Source organism: Microsporum canis, genomic scaffold (assembly GCF_000151145.1).
Source record: "Microsporum canis CBS 113480 supercont1.7 genomic scaffold, whole genome shotgun sequence".
NCBI lineage: Eukaryota > Fungi > Ascomycota > Eurotiomycetes > Onygenales > Arthrodermataceae > Microsporum > Microsporum canis.
The window spans coordinates 863528-881328 of record NW_003299163.1 but is presented as its reverse complement, the minus strand read 5'-3'; the positions used below and the strand labels follow the sequence as shown (position 1 = coordinate 881328).

Genomic DNA, 17801 nt, shown 5'->3' with positions numbered 1-17801 from the left:
CCACTGGCAGATTCTGACAGAATGCCAAAATTCTCGCGCGGACAATCGCCAAAAGTGCTGCATCCTATGTTACAAAAAATGGTTCGTCCAAGGCCCTATTCCATATACATAGTGCATCCGTTCTAATAATGTTATAACCGACACATTTGCACTATATGCTCTTTCGAAATATGTACAAAGAGAAATTGGCGGGTAAGTTGGCACCTTGCATGCGTGATTGACTACCGAATAGAGTGAAGTACTTATAGGTATGTGGTAGGTACCCTGGATACCGGTGGTTAGCGGTGAGGCCAATTGTGTTGAGAATAGATATGCACTCTCAGTTCTCACCAATGGCACTGAATGGGGAGTGCTGGAGGAAGACTATGAGAAAATTTCCCATGGCGGTGGTGATTTCGATACAACCGAAGAAGACGGTGTTCCTCCAGTAGAGGGTTTGGAATGGACACCTGATGAGCAATACCCAAGTGACTATATCAAACAACTGAAAGAATGGATCGCCATGGAACAGGATGCTCCAAAGCCCCACCCTAGCTGGACCGGTGCCCCCGAATTGTAACGGCCTTGGTTCGAAGAAATACGTGTCGCAGTCTACACTTGCAAACAATATCAAGATGTTTTGTAGCGATGCTGTGAAGCAAGGCGTTCAGGATAAGGACTCCAGATCAATTTCCCGGGACTATATCCATGGCGTAAGTCAAGTGTTTAACCTACATCCACGCACGGCGTATGGAGGTTATTGAAAATACTAATAGGTTACTGTAGGCTAATGACGAGGTTAACATCTCAATTGACTAGCCTTCTGGCATGAATATTCCGTTTAATGAAAAAGAATGTAACGATCAAATGAATAGCATCTCAGACAACTGTGACGGCAACGACCCTAGCAGTCCTAGGAACTACAAAGGGGATGAGACTCCCACAATTGGCGAAAAGGTCATCTACTATATTACCCCCCATCAGTGCCCAGAACTCCCTTCCCAACGAACTGCTTGGAGCCTGCGGCTTTCGGGATAAATTTGCCATCAAATCATTCTGGATTTGGGGACCCGGCCGGGAAACTTCGGAGCATGGGAAGAGAGATGGGGACTTGTACCAGGAACTTAAAAAGTGTAATAAGGGAGATGAATTGGAAGACAGGAACTTTTCATATGGCCATGGGTCCGATAAAAGAGAGTGGACTGCGGTTGGGAAACTATGGTACGGAAGAAGTGATTGTATTCAGACAGCTATTGAAAATGCTGGTGGGCTGAAGGGCGTGAAGTGTTCCAGAGACCTGTGAGGCGAGTTTGTGGAACAGGAAGAGGTTGAGTATAGTATAATATAAGTGGCAAGAAGTGTTTTTAGAATATAGAACTAGAAGGTGAGAAAATATGAAATATATGGAATAACTGAATATAGATTTATAGAGTTTATTTTTAAATATGAAAAATTGGCTTTATTAATATGTAATTACTGTCTTATTTATATTTTGTGCGCGTTGCGAGTAGGTGATAAAGGGGTAACTTTTTTTTGTAACTACTTACTGAAATGGATGTCTACAGTGCTTGTATCAGCCTCAAAGCTGGCTGGATGGCTAACTAGGAGTTATGAAGCCCAACCCGAGTCGATGATCTTAGGCATAAATGCAACAACCAATACCACTTGAACCAAATCAACACAATAAACTGGGGGATAAAAATTTCTAGAGCGTAATTGCGCGGGGAAAGATGAGTAGGATTGGCCATGCCGGAGCTATGGAACAAAATGTCTGAGAACTTAGCTGAAAAAGCCCAAGCTTCAAGAGGCGGGGAAGCCTGCAAGCTCCGCGTTGTAAGATTGGGTCCAAACCAAAATAGTACATACTATGTAAACCCTTGCCCCTTGAACCCTATGAGCATACATGACCAAATGATGCACCTGTTATCCTCAACTAATCGAGCTCGGCGTCCCAAATCCAACACATAGCCAAGGTGAATAATGTAAGTCCTAAATTTAGCCAAGTTAAACTCACAAACCCAAGCACTGCCGAGGAGAACTCTGTAAATTCCGTGCATACTACACAGTTTGTACGGCAAAGATCTGTCTCCGGCAACCTTGGTTGATCAGCCATGATCACCATCCTGTTGATACTAGTGCCTACCCTCAGTAATAATGGAGATTACAGTGTATTTTCTCCATTCCAATGGGTAGCATGGCCGAGAATTATTCTCACCCCTATCATCGCAATATATCCCACCTTGAGGGAGGTTTTTATACAAGACGAATGCAGGAAATGGTTTTATACATGCCAAGCTTTTATGCGCAATAGCCAGTAATTAGCGCACAGGCTCTATCACGCGACCTTATTAGTCAGCCAACCGTATTTGCACCGCAACTTTTTTGACCTTCGACGCTTTGTTTATTCGCTTCGAACCCTCCAACGAAGCAAAAGCTTCATGCACTATCACAGGCTCCGTGTTGAATATATCTCCTCTAACTTATACCCGATACACAGTCACTTGCAAATTCACTTTTCCCCGCATCCCCACTTCCCCGCTTCTTGTTAGTGGGCCACCACTCGTATTTCTTATTCCCGTGCCCAATTTCCGTTCCTATGGGATGCAGTAGACGACCAGTCATTGGAAAGCGGCCTGAGCTGTCCCTCGGCTTGAATATGGGCATCCAATGGAAAAAATAACAGGGTTATAAGTGCATTCTTCACAGTACTTTGTACCGAATATAGGTCAAATAACCGACATTATACCCAACCAATAATCCGGCCTTGGAAAGAGTGCAAAGCTGTGGCAAATGAGCCGTCACACAATAACTTCTATATGGTGAAGCCGATCAGGCTTTGCAGAATTCGTTGAGTTCAGAAACACCTGCTGCGTATATAAGGGGGATAAGGGACAACGGCTATATTCATATTGGTATCCAATGAAGCTCAAGATCAACATTGGAGAAAATCCATAATATTGTTATACTATTCAAGGATGTACAATGTCACAGTCGTATATGCTAGTGGAAGGTTGAGGACATAGCCACGCTCCCAGTCCAGCATATGAAAACCTTGCCCACGTTAACATTATTAGGCAGGATAACAGCCCCCGACGTAATGAGTACCTTCATTAACAACAGTCCACTAATCGTTTAACAGGTCATTCTCTGCTGAAACCCACATCCAAATTCGTGGCTATCACTCACCTCATGGCTAAATAGTACCGTTAGGAGAAATCTGTCCTCGGCTCTTTATATTTATTCTTACCACTTTGTTTAACCGTCTCTACCTTGGCTACGGAGTAAATCCCGAATCAGAGGATGCCCATAACGAAGCCCACAATGGCCCCTCCTTTGCATATATCCCACGCATAGGCTCTCGAAACCTACTCCCCTTTTGAGTCAAGAGTGTTAATAATTTGGTCATTCTATGGCCCCAAGCCTCAATTGGGTTACAACTGGTTCTCCGGGTGTGAGTGGACTCCCAAGAACAGTTACCCACGCGTAGCAACAAAAACTCAAAGCCAACTGCTTCATTTTATACTAAACTTGCCCTATATGCCTCGGTCAAGATTGTCCTCCATATATATAAACATGGTTGCACATGCCATGAATATAGAAGCCGATCCCGCACTGCTCATGCTGAGAGCCTGTCTTTCTAAATTTCCCACAAAGTACAATGTACAAGGATACCAAAACTTTGGGCTACCCCGGACTACCCCAGATGGGTAACAGCCCCATCAATTCCGGGGTAGTTTGGGCCAGAGACGACCTACGAGTTTGTTTACCCTCTTTCCATCTTTTACTTTATGATACCTCGGGGCAGGCGGCAGTATCTATTGATGGATACAATCTGGATATCAATTATGGGACCGCATAAAAGCCCGGAGATTCCCATATGGCACTCGGGGTATTTTGTATGATACTTCAAATCTAACCTTTATACCCGTCTCCATCTTAACTGGGTCTCTTTTTACCTATCTTATCTTCACAATGTGGTATCTCCTTATCATTGCGGCGTTATTCGCCCATCTATCAGCCGCTGCGCCAGCAATTAACAAACGGGCTGACCCTAGTATCAAATTGGATTACGCTACTGTTGTCGGGTCCAGTGTATTGGGCGTTGACTCGTTCAAAGGGATCCCTTACGCACAGCCTCCGGTTGGCAAATTGCGATTGAAACCTCCGCAGCCCATTACGACAAATCTCGGGACCGTGAAGGCCACAGGGATCCCTAGAGCTTGCCCGCAGATGTATCTCAGCTCGGATAATATCCCCGAGGACATTGTCGGAAGGTTTATCAACACACCGTTCTTCCAGGCGGTAACCAATGCCGGCGAGGATTGCCTCACAATCAATGTTCAGAGGCCATCCTCAGCAACTCCGAACTCCAAACTACCGGTAGTTTTCTGGATATTTGGCGGTGCCTTTGAACTGGGTTCCACACAGCTGTATGATGGCACCTCATTGGTCTTGAGATCTATGGCGCAGAGAAGAAATATTATATACGTTGCTGTGAATTACAGAGTTGGAGGCTTTGGATTTATGCCCGGCTCAGATATCAAAAAGGATGGATCCGCGAACCTAGGGCACCTCGATCAGCGCCTTGGACTTCAATGGGTTGCTGACAATATTGCCAAGTTTGGTGGAGACCCTGAAAAGGTTACTATCTGGGGGGAGTCTGCAGGCTCCATCTCAGTGTTCAACCAAATGACGATGTACGATGGCGACAACACATACAAAGGAAAACCTCTCTTCCGTGCAGCAATAATGAACAGTGGGAGTGTTGTTCCCGCCGACCCTGTTGACTGCCCCAAGGGTGAGGTTGTCTACAACAAAGTTGTTTCAGAAGCTGGCTGTGCCAATGCCGCCGATAAACTTGACTGTCTGCGATCTGTTGACTACACAACCTTCCTCAATTCCGCAAATTCGGTGCCTGCTTTCCTTAGCTACAGCTCTGTAGCTCTCTCTTACCTTCCACGACCTGATGGGAAGGTACTCACTGCGTCTGCGGACGTTCTGGGCAAAAGCGGACGCATTGCCCGAGTTCCCTTTATTATTGGTGACCAAGAAGACGAGGGTACTATCTTCGCACTCACACAATCCAACATCACAACCACTGACCAACTGGTCGACTACTTCAACACCTATTACTTCAATGGTGCCACGAAGGAACAACTAAAGCAATTAGTTGACACTTACCCTGATAATCCATCCGCCGGCTCCCCTTTTAGGACCGGCCCCTTCAACCAGCTATATCCGCAATACAAACGGCTTGCTGCCATTCTTGGAGACCTAGTCTTCACGCTTAACCGTCGCATCTTCCTCGATATTGCTAACCAGAAGTCCCCTGATACTCCATCTTGGTCCTACCTTGCAACCTACAACCACGGTATCCCATTTATCGGCACCTTTCACGCATCTGATATCCTGACTACTTATGGATACACACCTGGAATCCCCAGCACCAGTATGCAGAATTACTATCTTAGTTTTATTAATACTATGGACCCGAACAAGGGAACACCGTCTGGCTTCCCTAATTGGCCTCGATGGAGTGAGGGCAAAAAGCTGTTAAACTTTGAAGCATTGGGGAATAGTTTGCTCTCGGATGATTTTAGGGCGGAGAGTGCAAAGTTTGTCGCCGACAATATAGATATCCTACACATATAGGATACTAGGTAAAGGTTACGTCGTATGATATGAGTTATGAGTATATAATGGTATGTATAGTGGAATTTCCGCACAATATGATGTCTTACGCATATATTTCTAATAAATTTCATTGCAAAGTGGCCAGAACTCTTCCGGAACTTGTTTGGAAACAACCTGATTTGTAAAAGCCCTGGGTACAGCCGGGCAGTAACCAGCAACAACACCATGAAATGTGTGTCCGTAGCTAACTACGGCATGAATATAATCATCTAAATTCTACATTTTTTTAATACCACCATTGCCATCATACTGCCAGACAGCTGGCAACCCTGAGCGCCAACGCTATTATTCATCAACAAATATATCTTCCCGAAGCCAAATGAACTAAGCTAACGACTACATCGCGTTCTTACCTTATTTCCGACCCGAGATCCATTCTATATTGTGGCTGTGGCTGGTTTGTATTCGAATATTTGCATGCATCGCTTTAAGCTAATAACTAGTGGTTATATGTGGGGGATCGAGTCGTTGATATGTGATATTCTCCTATGAGTAGAACGGCTTGTTGGTAGACGTAACTGCAATATATTCATCCCCTGGAAGGGACCTTAAGAGTCAATCGAAGCTGAGCTGGCCATTTCGTCAAAACATAACCTTGATGTATTTCTATATCATAATAGTTAAGAATTTGTTTTCTTGGAGCTCTGATAAGGTTTCTGTGGTTAGCGCATTAATAAGACGCTTAACTCAAACCTCATTCTTCTACCTCACCAAGAACATCTTCTCAGCGATGACTTCGAGCGACGGAAAGTCGGCACCGGCACAGGAACCGCCAGGAACGCCTCCTCCTCCACCCTACTCCCCCGTAACGCCGGGGATATCGCAATCCTCGCGAGCAACTCCCGCCACTGAGTCGATAGTTCCGTCCCCTTTACCGCCAGCTGCTTACCCAACTGTCAGCGAAAATACCTTGGAATCTACTATTCCCTCTGTCGTTGACCGTACTAGATCGACTAAGACTAAGAATGGCACGATGCCGACTCCAACACCACCGCAATTCATAAAAGAGCCTGCACCGGTCCCGATATCCGAGAGCGAGAACCCAGATGCCATCGCTCTTCGATCTGCCATAACTATTCTTCAGATACAGAAGCAGCAGGCCCTACGAGATATTCAGGCACTGGCAAAGATGAAACAGGCGGCTACTGAAGATCCCCATGCCTTTGCCAACGAGTTCTTAGCTGGCTCTCTACAATCAGAACAGGGCGACCTCTTTCGCCCGTCCCCCCTACAGGAGGACGAACCTGAATATGGGGCGGAAAGCGGGCCAGAGGCCATGGATGTTGACCAAGAGAAGCGGACACAGCAAGACAATAATTCTGGCGGGAATCAAACCGGACGGCTTGGTAAAATACCCAAACCGCAGAACATCGTGCGCATGCCTGCTATCAACTGGGCGAAATATCATATAGTAGGTGAACCGCTGGACAGGATGCACGAAGAGCAGAGACTGAGACCTACTCTCGGCGAGCCACGACATGATATTACTCCGACATCGATATCTGCGTTAAGAAGTCCTGAACACACTCTAGCAGCGCCATATCGGCCCTTTGTGGATAAAATTGAACCACGTGCGAAGGCTAGAAACGCGGGCAAATGAGCTCTGGAGTTCAGCTAACCGAGGTGCCAATCTCTTGAGATATCTTGTCCGATATTTCCTCCGGCAGATAATATAATGTTGGCTATCTGCGAGTAGCAGCTGGCATCTACCTATGTCTACAGCACGAAGCCTGATAGTCTCTGCCTGGTAGTGGGTATCCTTTAGATTAAGGGTCCAAAAGGGCAAGTCTCATATAATCACGTGATATAACACAATCCTTGGTCACGTGGAAATTTCGGAGATTAACGGCGAGAAAAGCCCATTGCAACAAAGCCCAAGCAAGCTGCCATGGCGATTTTATCATCCCTGAAAAAAGCATTTCCAGCGAAGGACAAGTTACGCCGACGTAGTGTTCTGCATGCTGTGTACAGGCTAGCTGCCTATTCCACATCAAACAATGCACCTGTAGATGAGGATCAAGAAGAGAGCTTCTTCCGGTTTACCCGTGGACGCTTTGTCTGTAACGAAGCGGAACAACAGAGGCAACGACATGTCAAATTCAACGTGGGTGAGCTAGCTACTACGGCAGCGAAGGCTATCGGCGCGACGCGATGCGTAAAAGTCCAAAAATGCCCTGACGGTCTTTATAATAAAGCATTCTTACTTACAATGGATAACGGTAAGGAAGTCATTGGTAAAGTACCTAACCCTAATGCCGGCCCGGCGCATCTTACCACTGCCAGCGAAGTTGCTACAATGGACTTTGTAAGTATAGGGTATTGTTTCTAAGGTTTTGGCTTCGGTACCACTGACTAATGGTTTTTTTTTTAAGGCACGGAATGTCCTCCAGACCCCGGTTCCTCAGGTTTATGCGTGGAATTCTAGAGTCGATGAAGCTAACCAGGTCGGAGCTGAATATATTATCATGGAAAAACTGCCCGGGATCCCTTTAGGAGCAAAATGGGGCTCACTTGATCCCCCAGATAAGCTTAAAGTGTTCTTACAAATATTCAAATACCAGAAAAGATGGACAGTAGTAAAATTTTCTCAATTCGGCAGTCTCTACTATTCGAAAGATCTCGCAGATCGACCCTTGCCAGGAAATAGTCTCTACATCGATGGAAATAACCTGCCAGTACAGGACAGCCGTTTTGCTGTTGGTCCAACTGTTGGCCGTGGTTGGTTACATGATAGAAAGGAGAATCTTCAGTGTGATAGAGGGCCTTGTAAGTCTCTGTGCATTGATCTTTAATAGGTGTTTACTAATATAATGATTTAACAGGGAATTCTCTTTTAGAATATAGTCTGGCAATTGGACACCGAGAGGAAATGGCAGTTAGGACATTAAAACACGTTCCAAAACAGTGTATCATGTTTCAGGGTCCAGGAGCGTACCAACCTACTCCCAAGAAGAAACTTGCGGCACTTGAGTCATATGCTCAGATCCTAAAACATATATTACCAAGAGAAGCTTGCCTCGCTACGGGCTGCCTGTGGCATAACGATCTACACTACGAGAATATATTTATTGACCCAGATAAACCAACAAAAGTCGTCGGTATAATCGATTGGCAATCTACTCAGATAGCCCCTTTAATTGACCATTTCCTAGATCCTAGCTTTCTAGGTTATGAAGGTCCTGATGTTGGTGACGATCTTCAACGACCTACTCTCCGCGATGATATTAACTCCCTTGATCAAAATAAAAGGGCCGCCGCTATTAAAGATTTTTATAACACATGTGTTATGGTAGGGTGGAGGATGCTCGTTAGAGCAAATAATCCTGACCAATACGCAGCAATTAGGTTCCAGCAATCGAAAGCCGGGGAGATATTAGGTCTTTCGAAAAATCTATTTATACTCGGTGAAGCGCATTTTCGAGCTCTAGTACTTGATCTAAAAAATGAATGGGCAGAGCTAGGCAAAGAGTTCCCTCTGAAGGTCTCTAAAGCAGAAATTGAAGAAATAGAAGCAGATGTGGAAGCCGCTGATCTAGGGGTCGAGGTTATGAACGGGATTGTTGAGAGGATGGGCGATTTGTGGCCTGATAAGGGTCTCATCGAACATGAAAACTACGAAGCAGCTATGGCAATGCTACGGGATATCAAAAGGGAGCTTATGGAGCTGGTTGTGCACTCCGCGGCGGATAGGAAGGCTTTTGAGACGTTTTGGCCTTTTGACTGCTAGTAATGTGTCTGCTGCTGGCAGCCTCCCAAGTCATTGGCGAGTGAGAACCTATTGCCATTCCACTGGCTCATCTTATTGCCCTCACATATTCTGCTTTTCTCTGCTGGCCCGTTACCTATGTACTAATATTATAACTAGATCAACTACATACATACTACGTAGGCAGTTGGAATGTATTTATAGTTCTGAACTAACTATACTAAATTCGGCATGGTGAGCTTATCAGTTTTTTCTTTTAAAGTTATCAGACCACCGGATAATTAGCTAGTTTGTATTTGCACCAAGCTCTACGTTCTGACCACACAAACGAGCAAAGATGAAGCGCAAGGCGGATTCTGAGCCGCAAGGCCTATCTGAAAATGGCGACCAGCTTGGAAAGAAACGAGCCACCTCAATTGAAATGATAGCACCCTCGTTCGCAGATGGTCTCTTGGAGAAGGATACGCTTGAGAAATACAAAGCAGCATACGCGACATCAGGACCGTGAGTAGATATTTATTTTTTTTCTTCCACTTATTTACTTAAACCTGCTATCTACTTCAATTGATAACATGGAACCTGCTAATTTCTTATATTATGCGGAAACAGATATAAACATGGCGTTATCTTCCCGTTAATTAATGATGACCTCCTCCGTTCCGTACGCAACGAGATTCAAGAACACATCTCCTTCACGGAGAAAGAAACGGACATCTACAAGATATTCCAATCGGGAGACCTAGCAAATCTTGATGGATTAGACGATGAGTCACTCTCACGGCTGCCCTCTCTGTTAAAGCTACGAAACGCTTTATACTCGGGTCCGTTTAGAGAGTACTTATCTGAAGTTACCGGTGCAGGAAAGTTAAGTGGTAGCAAGACTGATATGGCTGTCAATGTCTATACGGGTGGATGCCATCTACTGTGCCATGACGACGTCATTGGTAGTCGCCGTGTGAGCTATATCCTCTACCTGACTGACCCGGACGTGCCATGGAAGCCAGAATGGGGTGGAGCTCTGCGATTATTCCCAACCACGACGGAAACGAATGCTGATGGGGAAGAAATTAAGATCCCCAAGCCAGACTATACTGTTTCTATTCCACCGGCCTTCAACCAACTGAGTTTCTTCGCGGTGCAGCCTGGTGAAAGCTTCCATGATGTGGAGGAGGTGTACCATATGGAAACGAAGGGTAGTGAAAAGGAGATCAAATCAAGAGTGCGCATGGCTATCAGTGGCTGGTTCCATATTCCACAGGAGGGTGAAGATGGGTACGAGGAAGGCCTTGCGGAGAAGCTTGCTGAGCGAAGCAGTCTCCAGCAGCTTCAGGGCGAAGGTGATGAGTTTGACCGGCCACAGCCACAGTTCGTGTCTTATAAGCAAGCCGAGGAGACGGATACATCCTCCAAGGGTAAGGCAGCCGCGACGGCTGAAGATGATGACGGTGAAGGGTTCAATGACAAAGACCTTGATTTCTTGCTCAAGTACATCGCGCCTTCATACTTGACGCCTGATGTAGCAAGCCAGCTCAACGAGATATTTGACAATGACCGAATCGTCCGACTTGAGAAGTTCCTTTCCGAGAAGTTTACCCCACGTCTCCGCGCTTACATCGAAAGCCAGGAGAAAGATGACACATTCCCCACCTCTGCTGAAGAGATTGAGCAGAAGACGGAATGGAAAGTCAGCCGACCTCCACATAAACACCGGTATCTATACCAGCAGCCATCTCTGGACAAGAACGGGGATGTACAAAGGGAGAAGACGCCGATTCAAGAGCTGCTAGAGGACCTGTTGCCATCACGCGCATTCAAGAAGTGGCTCTCCGTCGTTACTGGGTTGGATGGTTTGCTAGGCTACAATCATCTTGCCCGCAGATTTAGGCGTGGGCAAGACTATACCCTTGCCAGCGGATACGAGGGTGAATCCCCGCGACTCGAATTCACCATTGGCATCACACCCACCTCTGGATGGGAAAAGGAAGAAGAAGACGAAGAAGAAACAGAGAATGCAGACAAGCCAAAGGCCAAGGAGACAACCAATGGCCAAGCCAAGCCGGAAGCAGCCGCAGAAGCAAAAGAAGAAGATCCATCTGTCGGAGGCTACGAAATCTACATGGCAGGTGACGATGATGAGGACGAGAACGAAGATGGCGGAGCTGCTGCCGAGCAAACGCTGGGCTCTACGGGAAGCAAATCAAAGGTGAACAAGTCAAAGGCCGACCCAGCCATCTACAAGTCTTCTACCAATGACGAAGATGATGGGATCCTGTTTAGCATGGCGGCCGGCTGGAACCGTATGAGCATTGTGCTACGGGACCAAGGGCCGCTGAAGTTTGTCAAGTATGTTAGTCGTGCAGCCAAGGGCGATCGGTGGGATATTACTGGGGAGATTGACGTGGAGTACGACGACGAGGACGATGAGGATAAAGGTGATGACGACTGAAGCTTTCTCTAGCCAGCTTTTGTAGATACATGTCTATTCGAAGTACATCGCTATGTTGATCAATGAATCATTAGAAGACGACTTCTATATGCAGCTGCTTCACTACGATATACAGCATAGATATAAAATAAAAGCAGCGCTGCTCACGCTAAGACTTTCGGCCCTTGTAGCGTAGGGGTTATCGCGTCATACTTGTAATTCATATTATGTCATATGAAGGTCACCAGTTCGAATCTGGTCGGGGGCACACATCTTTTTTTTTTTTGGTTTTTTCTACTGACTCTGTTGAATATCTGTTTGAAGTCATATATTGTCACGATGAAGACTACCAGGATTGACATTTCGACCAGCTCGCGTATTCATCTCTTTTTCTATCCCACAAACCGGGGAAATTCAATACCAAGGCTTTAGTTTCATGTAATTAGTAACTTGTCACTCTCTAGTTTCACCCCCTCAGCCTCATGCTGGGAGATGTCAAAGGAAGAGAAAATGGGGGCCAGCACTAACAGCACAAGCTGTGAGTCGACCCTATTTTTGCATCAGCTCTGATCCCAATTGTTAGAACGTATACAGAGTATGCCAAAGAAATAGCATGGAGGAGCCGGATCACCCGGCAGCAGGACCCGGCAAATCATATAAGAGAGATCCTTTGCATTGGCTCTGTACATACATAGTACTATGTAAGTCTGCTTCCTGGAGTCCACATATATAATCCTCTCTCAATGTATGGAGCATTAAAGTTAACGTTCAACAGCGCGATTTGATCATCCATCTCATATTCATGACAAGGTCGAAGGCAGAAGAAATTGGATCGTGGGCGAAGAGAGGGGGGAAAAACCGTTGTTTCAATCGATCTCAATCTCCCCTTCTTGAATCGAGCCGTTGTTCCCTTGAAACGGCGCACGGCACCCCCTTCTTTCATCAACCGGCGTATCGAGAGGGAGATGAAAGTGCTCTTTTTTCACTTTTCACCCCAAGGGACGTTACTCCGCTTCGCCTCCTCCCGTCCCTGTGCAACCCCTGCTTCTCATGCGATGGCTCCCATCAACCCGGTCCCCTACATTGGCCACTGCTGGCCTGGGGCCCTGGGGCCGACTAAGGAATTGTTCATGCATAAGCCCTTATATTAGACCCAACATAAAAAGTGCGCCAGTGATGCATGAGGTCGATCTTGCTGGCTGCCGGGGGGAAGGATATTAACTAGGTAACTTTGTTGAAAAGGGCAGGTAGTAATTTACCGCTCGGTAATGGTATACTATGTACGTACATCATTGTGCATCCTACATATCTTCTGGCCATCGATTATTGATGGTATATTGGCTGGCTTTCGAAGCACGTTACATAGTCCTATATACTCCGTATATATAGGGAAGGGATGAGTATACGCAAGGCACAGATATATTTCAATCCTACAATCCACGGAGTACTGCTCTAGGGGCAATATATGGACGAGGCGTAATATTCGAGTTACACACCGTGCTCCCTCCCGGGCTGGACGCAAGTAATACATATAATGCCGGGTAGTAGATGGATTACATAGTCCATATATTGGGCCCCGCGTTACTAATTTGTTTTCCAAACGAATCAGCAAGTCTGCACGGTTTTTCAATGTGTATATACCAGAGCCAATCCATAAACAAGGGTTTAGCGCCTCAATGCAGGTTATGGGCTTGAGGAATATGAGATGATTGTCCTTGGTGCTGTCCTTGAAAGGATACAGACGGCAACACTTCCTTGATCAAGATGCATAGTCGATCTGTTGAGTCAGTATATTTATTTCGTTCCTGGCCAGAGAAGTTGCAAGGAAAGATAACACTCAGGCATTTCTTCTCTCTCCCTCATTACATAGTATGGTGTACTATGTATGTGCCCCAGGCCTAGGATGTTAATAGGCTCCATGTATAAGCAGTTCGACCGTCAATCGTTTTGCTGTCATTATCGAACCAAGAGAAAGGTACCTGCCGAAGTGACTCGGAGCCGACCTGGGCATCTCCAGGGTATCTCCTAACATGCTGTGTCAGCGGAAGCAAGGAGACCAGGAAGGCCAAGAGAACGCCTCAAACAGGCATATCCCGGGCCATGGATATATAATACATGTTCATATAACCAGGGCAGGCGGATGGCGCCTTATTTGGGTCAATCAGCCGTCCAGCTCCAACTGTCGGGCTATAATGGCAGGTAGGAGCGGGCATTAAGTATAGACTATAATATTCATCCCTGTTCGTCTCCTATTATGTTCGGCAGGAGAAGCGTGTGACGCTGCAAATGCAACATGTGGTGTCGTGCTATTATTATATGAAATACGATATTGCTCGTCAGGCAACTGCAGGAAAACTGATTCTAGGCCATCAAGTTCTATAGGTATGTTGATATATTGTACTCCGGGTACTGACTGTCAAGAGCTGATATATCCATTCCTCCGCGCCATAATGATTCCAGAATATCGGTATGCCCACGGGTACTTATCCTTCTCGTCGGGACGTTTATGTATCGGCAGCCAACACGTTTCTTGAAACCGGGTAGTAACAACTAACAGGATGTACTTATACAACATATCTAATAAGGATTTATACAGGCAAAGGCGTTATTGCCAGGGAGATGCCGTGCTGAGTTAGCCACTCTCCACAAGTGCAAACGCCCTCATCAGAAAAGGAATAAATCGAAGAATCAGATAACCACAGCTTCGTTTGCAACAACTCAAAAGGTCGTGGCGTTTAGACGGAGGTATTCTGCATCTTACCGTACATACAGCCGTACCTGTACCTACATACTTACTATAGTATATGTAGCATATAGTGCCGCTACTTTACTCAATAGAAAACGTGTCTCGAAAACGTTAGGAAATGAGATCGGAAGACAATCGCTAACCGTCCCCCCCATTCGGAAGAAAAGACCGATGAAAGGGCATGAAATTACCGAGTCCAGACCAATGGGCCGGCAGAGACTCTCGAAAGGGCAAGTTATGGCAAATTGGACGGTTGGAAGGAGGTTTCAGACCCTCGCGAATGCCTGACCCTTGGGACTTCGGTCAGGCTGGCGAACGCCTTGACATGTCTCTTTTATTTATTACTTTTTTTTTAAATGAACGAAAGAGAGTTTGACACAGAAGGCACGAAGAAAGAGAAGCAGCGTGGTCAGTCAGTATGACCATACATATAGTAGGGTTAACGTTAGGCTTTGGCTTGGTGGGTTATCCTCTTCCCCCCCGGTCCGAGGAGGCCGCTGGAAGAAGCTGATGAGAGGCGTGGAAGCATCAACAGATATTCATCATGCGGTGGCCGATCACAGTCACAGTCACACGCACGATCTGGGCCACGATCACGGTACACGAGTGAAACTATTGTTTGTTACTGGGAGAGAGAGCTGTGATATGATGTATAATATATTACTGTGTTGTGACCACATCGGACACGGTACATAGTACGTGTTGGCTGTTTACAAGGCGCAACAGCAACGGGTACCTGAAGTTCGGGAGCAAAGACCCCAGTGGATACATGTTGTGAGTGAACAAGCCGGAGCACATCCTCTATTAAGTATAGGTGGTGTTACGTGATGTAGCTATGCCGTATATGTGTCAGATGCTCCGTATGTACATGTCGATGGTGAGAACACAAGAGCAAGACGAGCGGCAAGGTCAACCAACCACACAGGCGAACCAAGCTCCAACTTTTTGCGGCCAGAAGGAAGGGAAAAAAAGTCTTCCAAGCAAGTGAAGGCGAGAGGGATCTTCGACGGATTAAAACTCTCATGCGACAAACGTGCAAGAAGGACGGGCATCCCTGCTTCTCCATGGAAGAATACGCCTTTTCCAGGGCTGGGCGAATGATATCGAGTTTGGGTTACGTGGCAGTTTGAAGCCAAGGGAAATATCATCCATAACACCAAAGGTTAACTCTCTCTGTGTGCGTGTGTGTGTGGGTTTGCTGCTGAAGAAGGCCATGCATGGGGGATTAACATCTGCCGGGGAGTGGGATCGGATGGTCAACACGAGGGAGGCCTGTCTGCGAAGAAGTTTGGCCCCCCCCGCGGCGATATTACATAACAGCTCATAAATCATTTTGGTTGGCTGGAGGACATAGGCTGCCCTGGCAATGTGCATGTTGTTCTGTTTGTCCAAGGATCCAAGAGGAAGAGGAGGCAGACCATATATACAGATACAACCCGGGCAGGCAGACGCATCGGGTCATTAGAGGATAGACGAAAGAGGATAATAAAGAAGGGGTAGAAGAATAAAGGAAGGACGAGGAAGAAGCAAAGAGAGTAAGAAAAGACCTGGCTTGGGAACAGTGTTGAGGCTGGTGAAGAGGAAGGGGAAATGCGACCTGTCAGGTTGCACGGATGAGCGATGATGGGCAGGCTCAACAGGCGGAGGACAAAGGGTTGTGCAGCTCGAATCACGCCGCACCGTCTCTCCCACTAACATGGTACATAGTAGATATCTCTCTCCGCTCTGTTTTGCTTGACTGGTGCCACAGAATCTAAATATCCAGTCGTTTCCCCCCTACTTTATGGGCTGCTACTATGTAGAAGTGGTATGTATCATGTATGGTAAGGTACGGTAACACTTAGTCAGCAGCATGGCGGTGGAGCGTGGCCTTCCCGCGAACTCTTTTTTTTTTCTCTCTTCCCGCTCGTATCGGGAAGGCCAAGAAGGGGAAGCAGAAGAGCCTGGCCGTTCCTCGGTCACACATGTCTGCTTCCTCTAGTTCTTTTCTTCTGCTCCGCCCTTGACGGACAGGAGGCAAAACATCTTCATCTTAGCTCTCCTATCGACTATATTCATGCATGCAAACTCCATAACTCCGTATTATCTTTCTATTTTCCTCTTTGTCTTGCTTTTTTGTTAAGGCTCGGCCACGTGAGCGACGGGACCCTTTTTGGGTGCCAAGAAAACTCGTGGCGCTTGATTAGTCATAGTATTGTTACTGTGTATTGTCATGACGCATACAGCGATACACACACGCACTTTTCTCTCTTTGCTTTCTCTCTTGTTCGAGCAACGACGAGGATTCATGGACTAGCATCGACTTGTAGACTCGACTAAGATCTGGTCGATGCTAGTCGATCTGACGGATCAGGACTAAACAGGCAGGGAAAATGAGAGATCATATTACTTCGCGGGTTATCGACCCAGATATACGGATATATATGTGCTATGGGGAGACTATTCAGCATACATACCATAGATATCTCTCGACGATGGCCTAACAAACGACTGCGCTAAACCTGGATATGGATGATGAATTACGGAGGAATGACACTCTTCCAGTGCAACACCCAGAGGCACTCTCGCGACCGTCGCACAAAACAGCAAAACGAGATTCCCGGCTCGTGGCATCCGGCCTGGCTCTGGGCTCTCCCTGGCTTTGGCTTTCTCCATCGTCTTCTCTTTTTCTTCTCTTGGGTCTTGTCTCGACGTGGAATGGATGCAGTGGAAGATATTTGGTGGAAGACCACGCTGGGCTTGAGCTCGGACACGCGGCCACGGGGGCTTTTACTCTCGCCTGGCTCTCTGCTTTCCTGACTCTTCACTGGGTGACTTGCTTTTTTGCAAGGACCGGTCAGGTTGTCAATCTCAAGCCCTCCTCGCTAGGGTTAAGGAAAAAGGAAGAAAGACGAAGAAGAAACCCAACGCACCTGCACACGCGCTTCCTCCTCCCGAGAAAGAGCAATTTATCTAGGCGTGGGCGTGGGTTTAGTGTATTTATGGAACGTGGCGTTCGTCGATTACAGGATGTGTGATGTGATGGTGACGATGGGGAACGGAAGAAGAAAGCATAGCCTGAGACTGGGACCATGGCCATTTAGTGCAAGATGGTGGACATGGGAGGCCCTGGTCAGCCCTAAGCAGGGAGGCCAGCCGAAGGATGGGGACGGAGAGATATACCACTCGATGTATAGACACGCCATGTGTATATACATCAGAGGCAGGCATGGGCGTTGGGCCTGTCGAGGCTGAGCAGGCAGGCAGGCAGG

The 17801-nt window shown here is 46.7% G+C and overlaps 7 protein-coding genes and 1 non-coding gene across 8 annotated transcripts; 7 read left to right on the top strand and 1 right to left on the bottom strand.

The window, feature by feature from the left end:
• Positions 1 to 21: 21 nt before the first annotated feature.
• Positions 22 to 559, top strand: MCYG_07504 (uncharacterized protein; the record flags this gene model as incomplete). The annotated part of the gene is made up of 2 exons (XM_002843675.1): positions 22 to 81; positions 260 to 559. 2 exons carry the CDS (start codon positions 22 to 24, stop codon positions 557 to 559), a joined length of 360 nt encoding a protein of 119 aa, XP_002843721.1.
• A 55-nt stretch (positions 560 to 614) lies between these two features.
• Positions 615 to 1282, top strand: MCYG_07503 (uncharacterized protein; the record flags this gene model as incomplete). Its single annotated transcript, XM_002843674.1, has 3 exons — positions 615 to 692; positions 799 to 936; positions 971 to 1282. The coding sequence occupies 3 exons, from the start codon at positions 615 to 617 to the stop codon at positions 1280 to 1282; spliced, it is 528 nt and encodes a 175-aa protein (XP_002843720.1).
• Positions 1283 to 3951: 2669 nt separating this feature from the next.
• MCYG_07502 (cholinesterase) lies at positions 3952 to 5734 on the top strand (the record flags this gene model as incomplete). The annotated part of the gene is made up of 2 exons (XM_002843673.1): positions 3952 to 5594; positions 5692 to 5734. 2 exons carry the CDS (start codon positions 3952 to 3954, stop codon positions 5732 to 5734), a joined length of 1686 nt encoding a protein of 561 aa, XP_002843719.1.
• A 669-nt stretch (positions 5735 to 6403) lies between these two features.
• MCYG_07501 (conserved hypothetical protein) lies at positions 6404 to 7273 on the top strand (the record flags this gene model as incomplete). Its single annotated transcript, XM_002843672.1, has 2 exons — positions 6404 to 7019; positions 7089 to 7273. 2 exons carry the CDS (start codon positions 6404 to 6406, stop codon positions 7271 to 7273), a joined length of 801 nt encoding a protein of 266 aa, XP_002843718.1.
• Positions 7274 to 7561: 288 nt separating this feature from the next.
• On the top strand, positions 7562 to 9400 carry MCYG_07500 (phosphotransferase family protein; the record flags this gene model as incomplete). Its single annotated transcript, XM_002843671.1, has 4 exons — positions 7562 to 7978; positions 8046 to 8439; positions 8496 to 8771; positions 8841 to 9400. The coding sequence occupies 4 exons, from the start codon at positions 7562 to 7564 to the stop codon at positions 9398 to 9400; spliced, it is 1647 nt and encodes a 548-aa protein (XP_002843717.1).
• A 316-nt stretch (positions 9401 to 9716) lies between these two features.
• MCYG_07499 (2-oxoglutarate and Fe(II) dioxygenase domain containing protein 1) lies at positions 9717 to 11825 on the top strand (the record flags this gene model as incomplete). The annotated part of the gene is made up of 2 exons (XM_002843670.1): positions 9717 to 9883; positions 9989 to 11825. The coding sequence occupies 2 exons, from the start codon at positions 9717 to 9719 to the stop codon at positions 11823 to 11825; spliced, it is 2004 nt and encodes a 667-aa protein (XP_002843716.1).
• Positions 11826 to 11985: 160 nt separating this feature from the next.
• MCYG_10573 lies at positions 11986 to 12072 on the top strand. The gene has a single exon. It is a non-coding gene; the product is annotated as a tRNA-Thr (tRNA).
• Positions 12073 to 17069: 4997 nt separating this feature from the next.
• MCYG_07498 (uncharacterized protein) lies at positions 17070 to 17760 on the bottom strand (the record flags this gene model as incomplete). Its single annotated transcript, XM_002843669.1, has 3 exons — positions 17070 to 17368; positions 17463 to 17502; positions 17746 to 17760. 3 exons carry the CDS (start codon positions 17758 to 17760, stop codon positions 17070 to 17072), a joined length of 354 nt encoding a protein of 117 aa, XP_002843715.1.
• Positions 17761 to 17801: the final 41 nt, after the last annotated feature.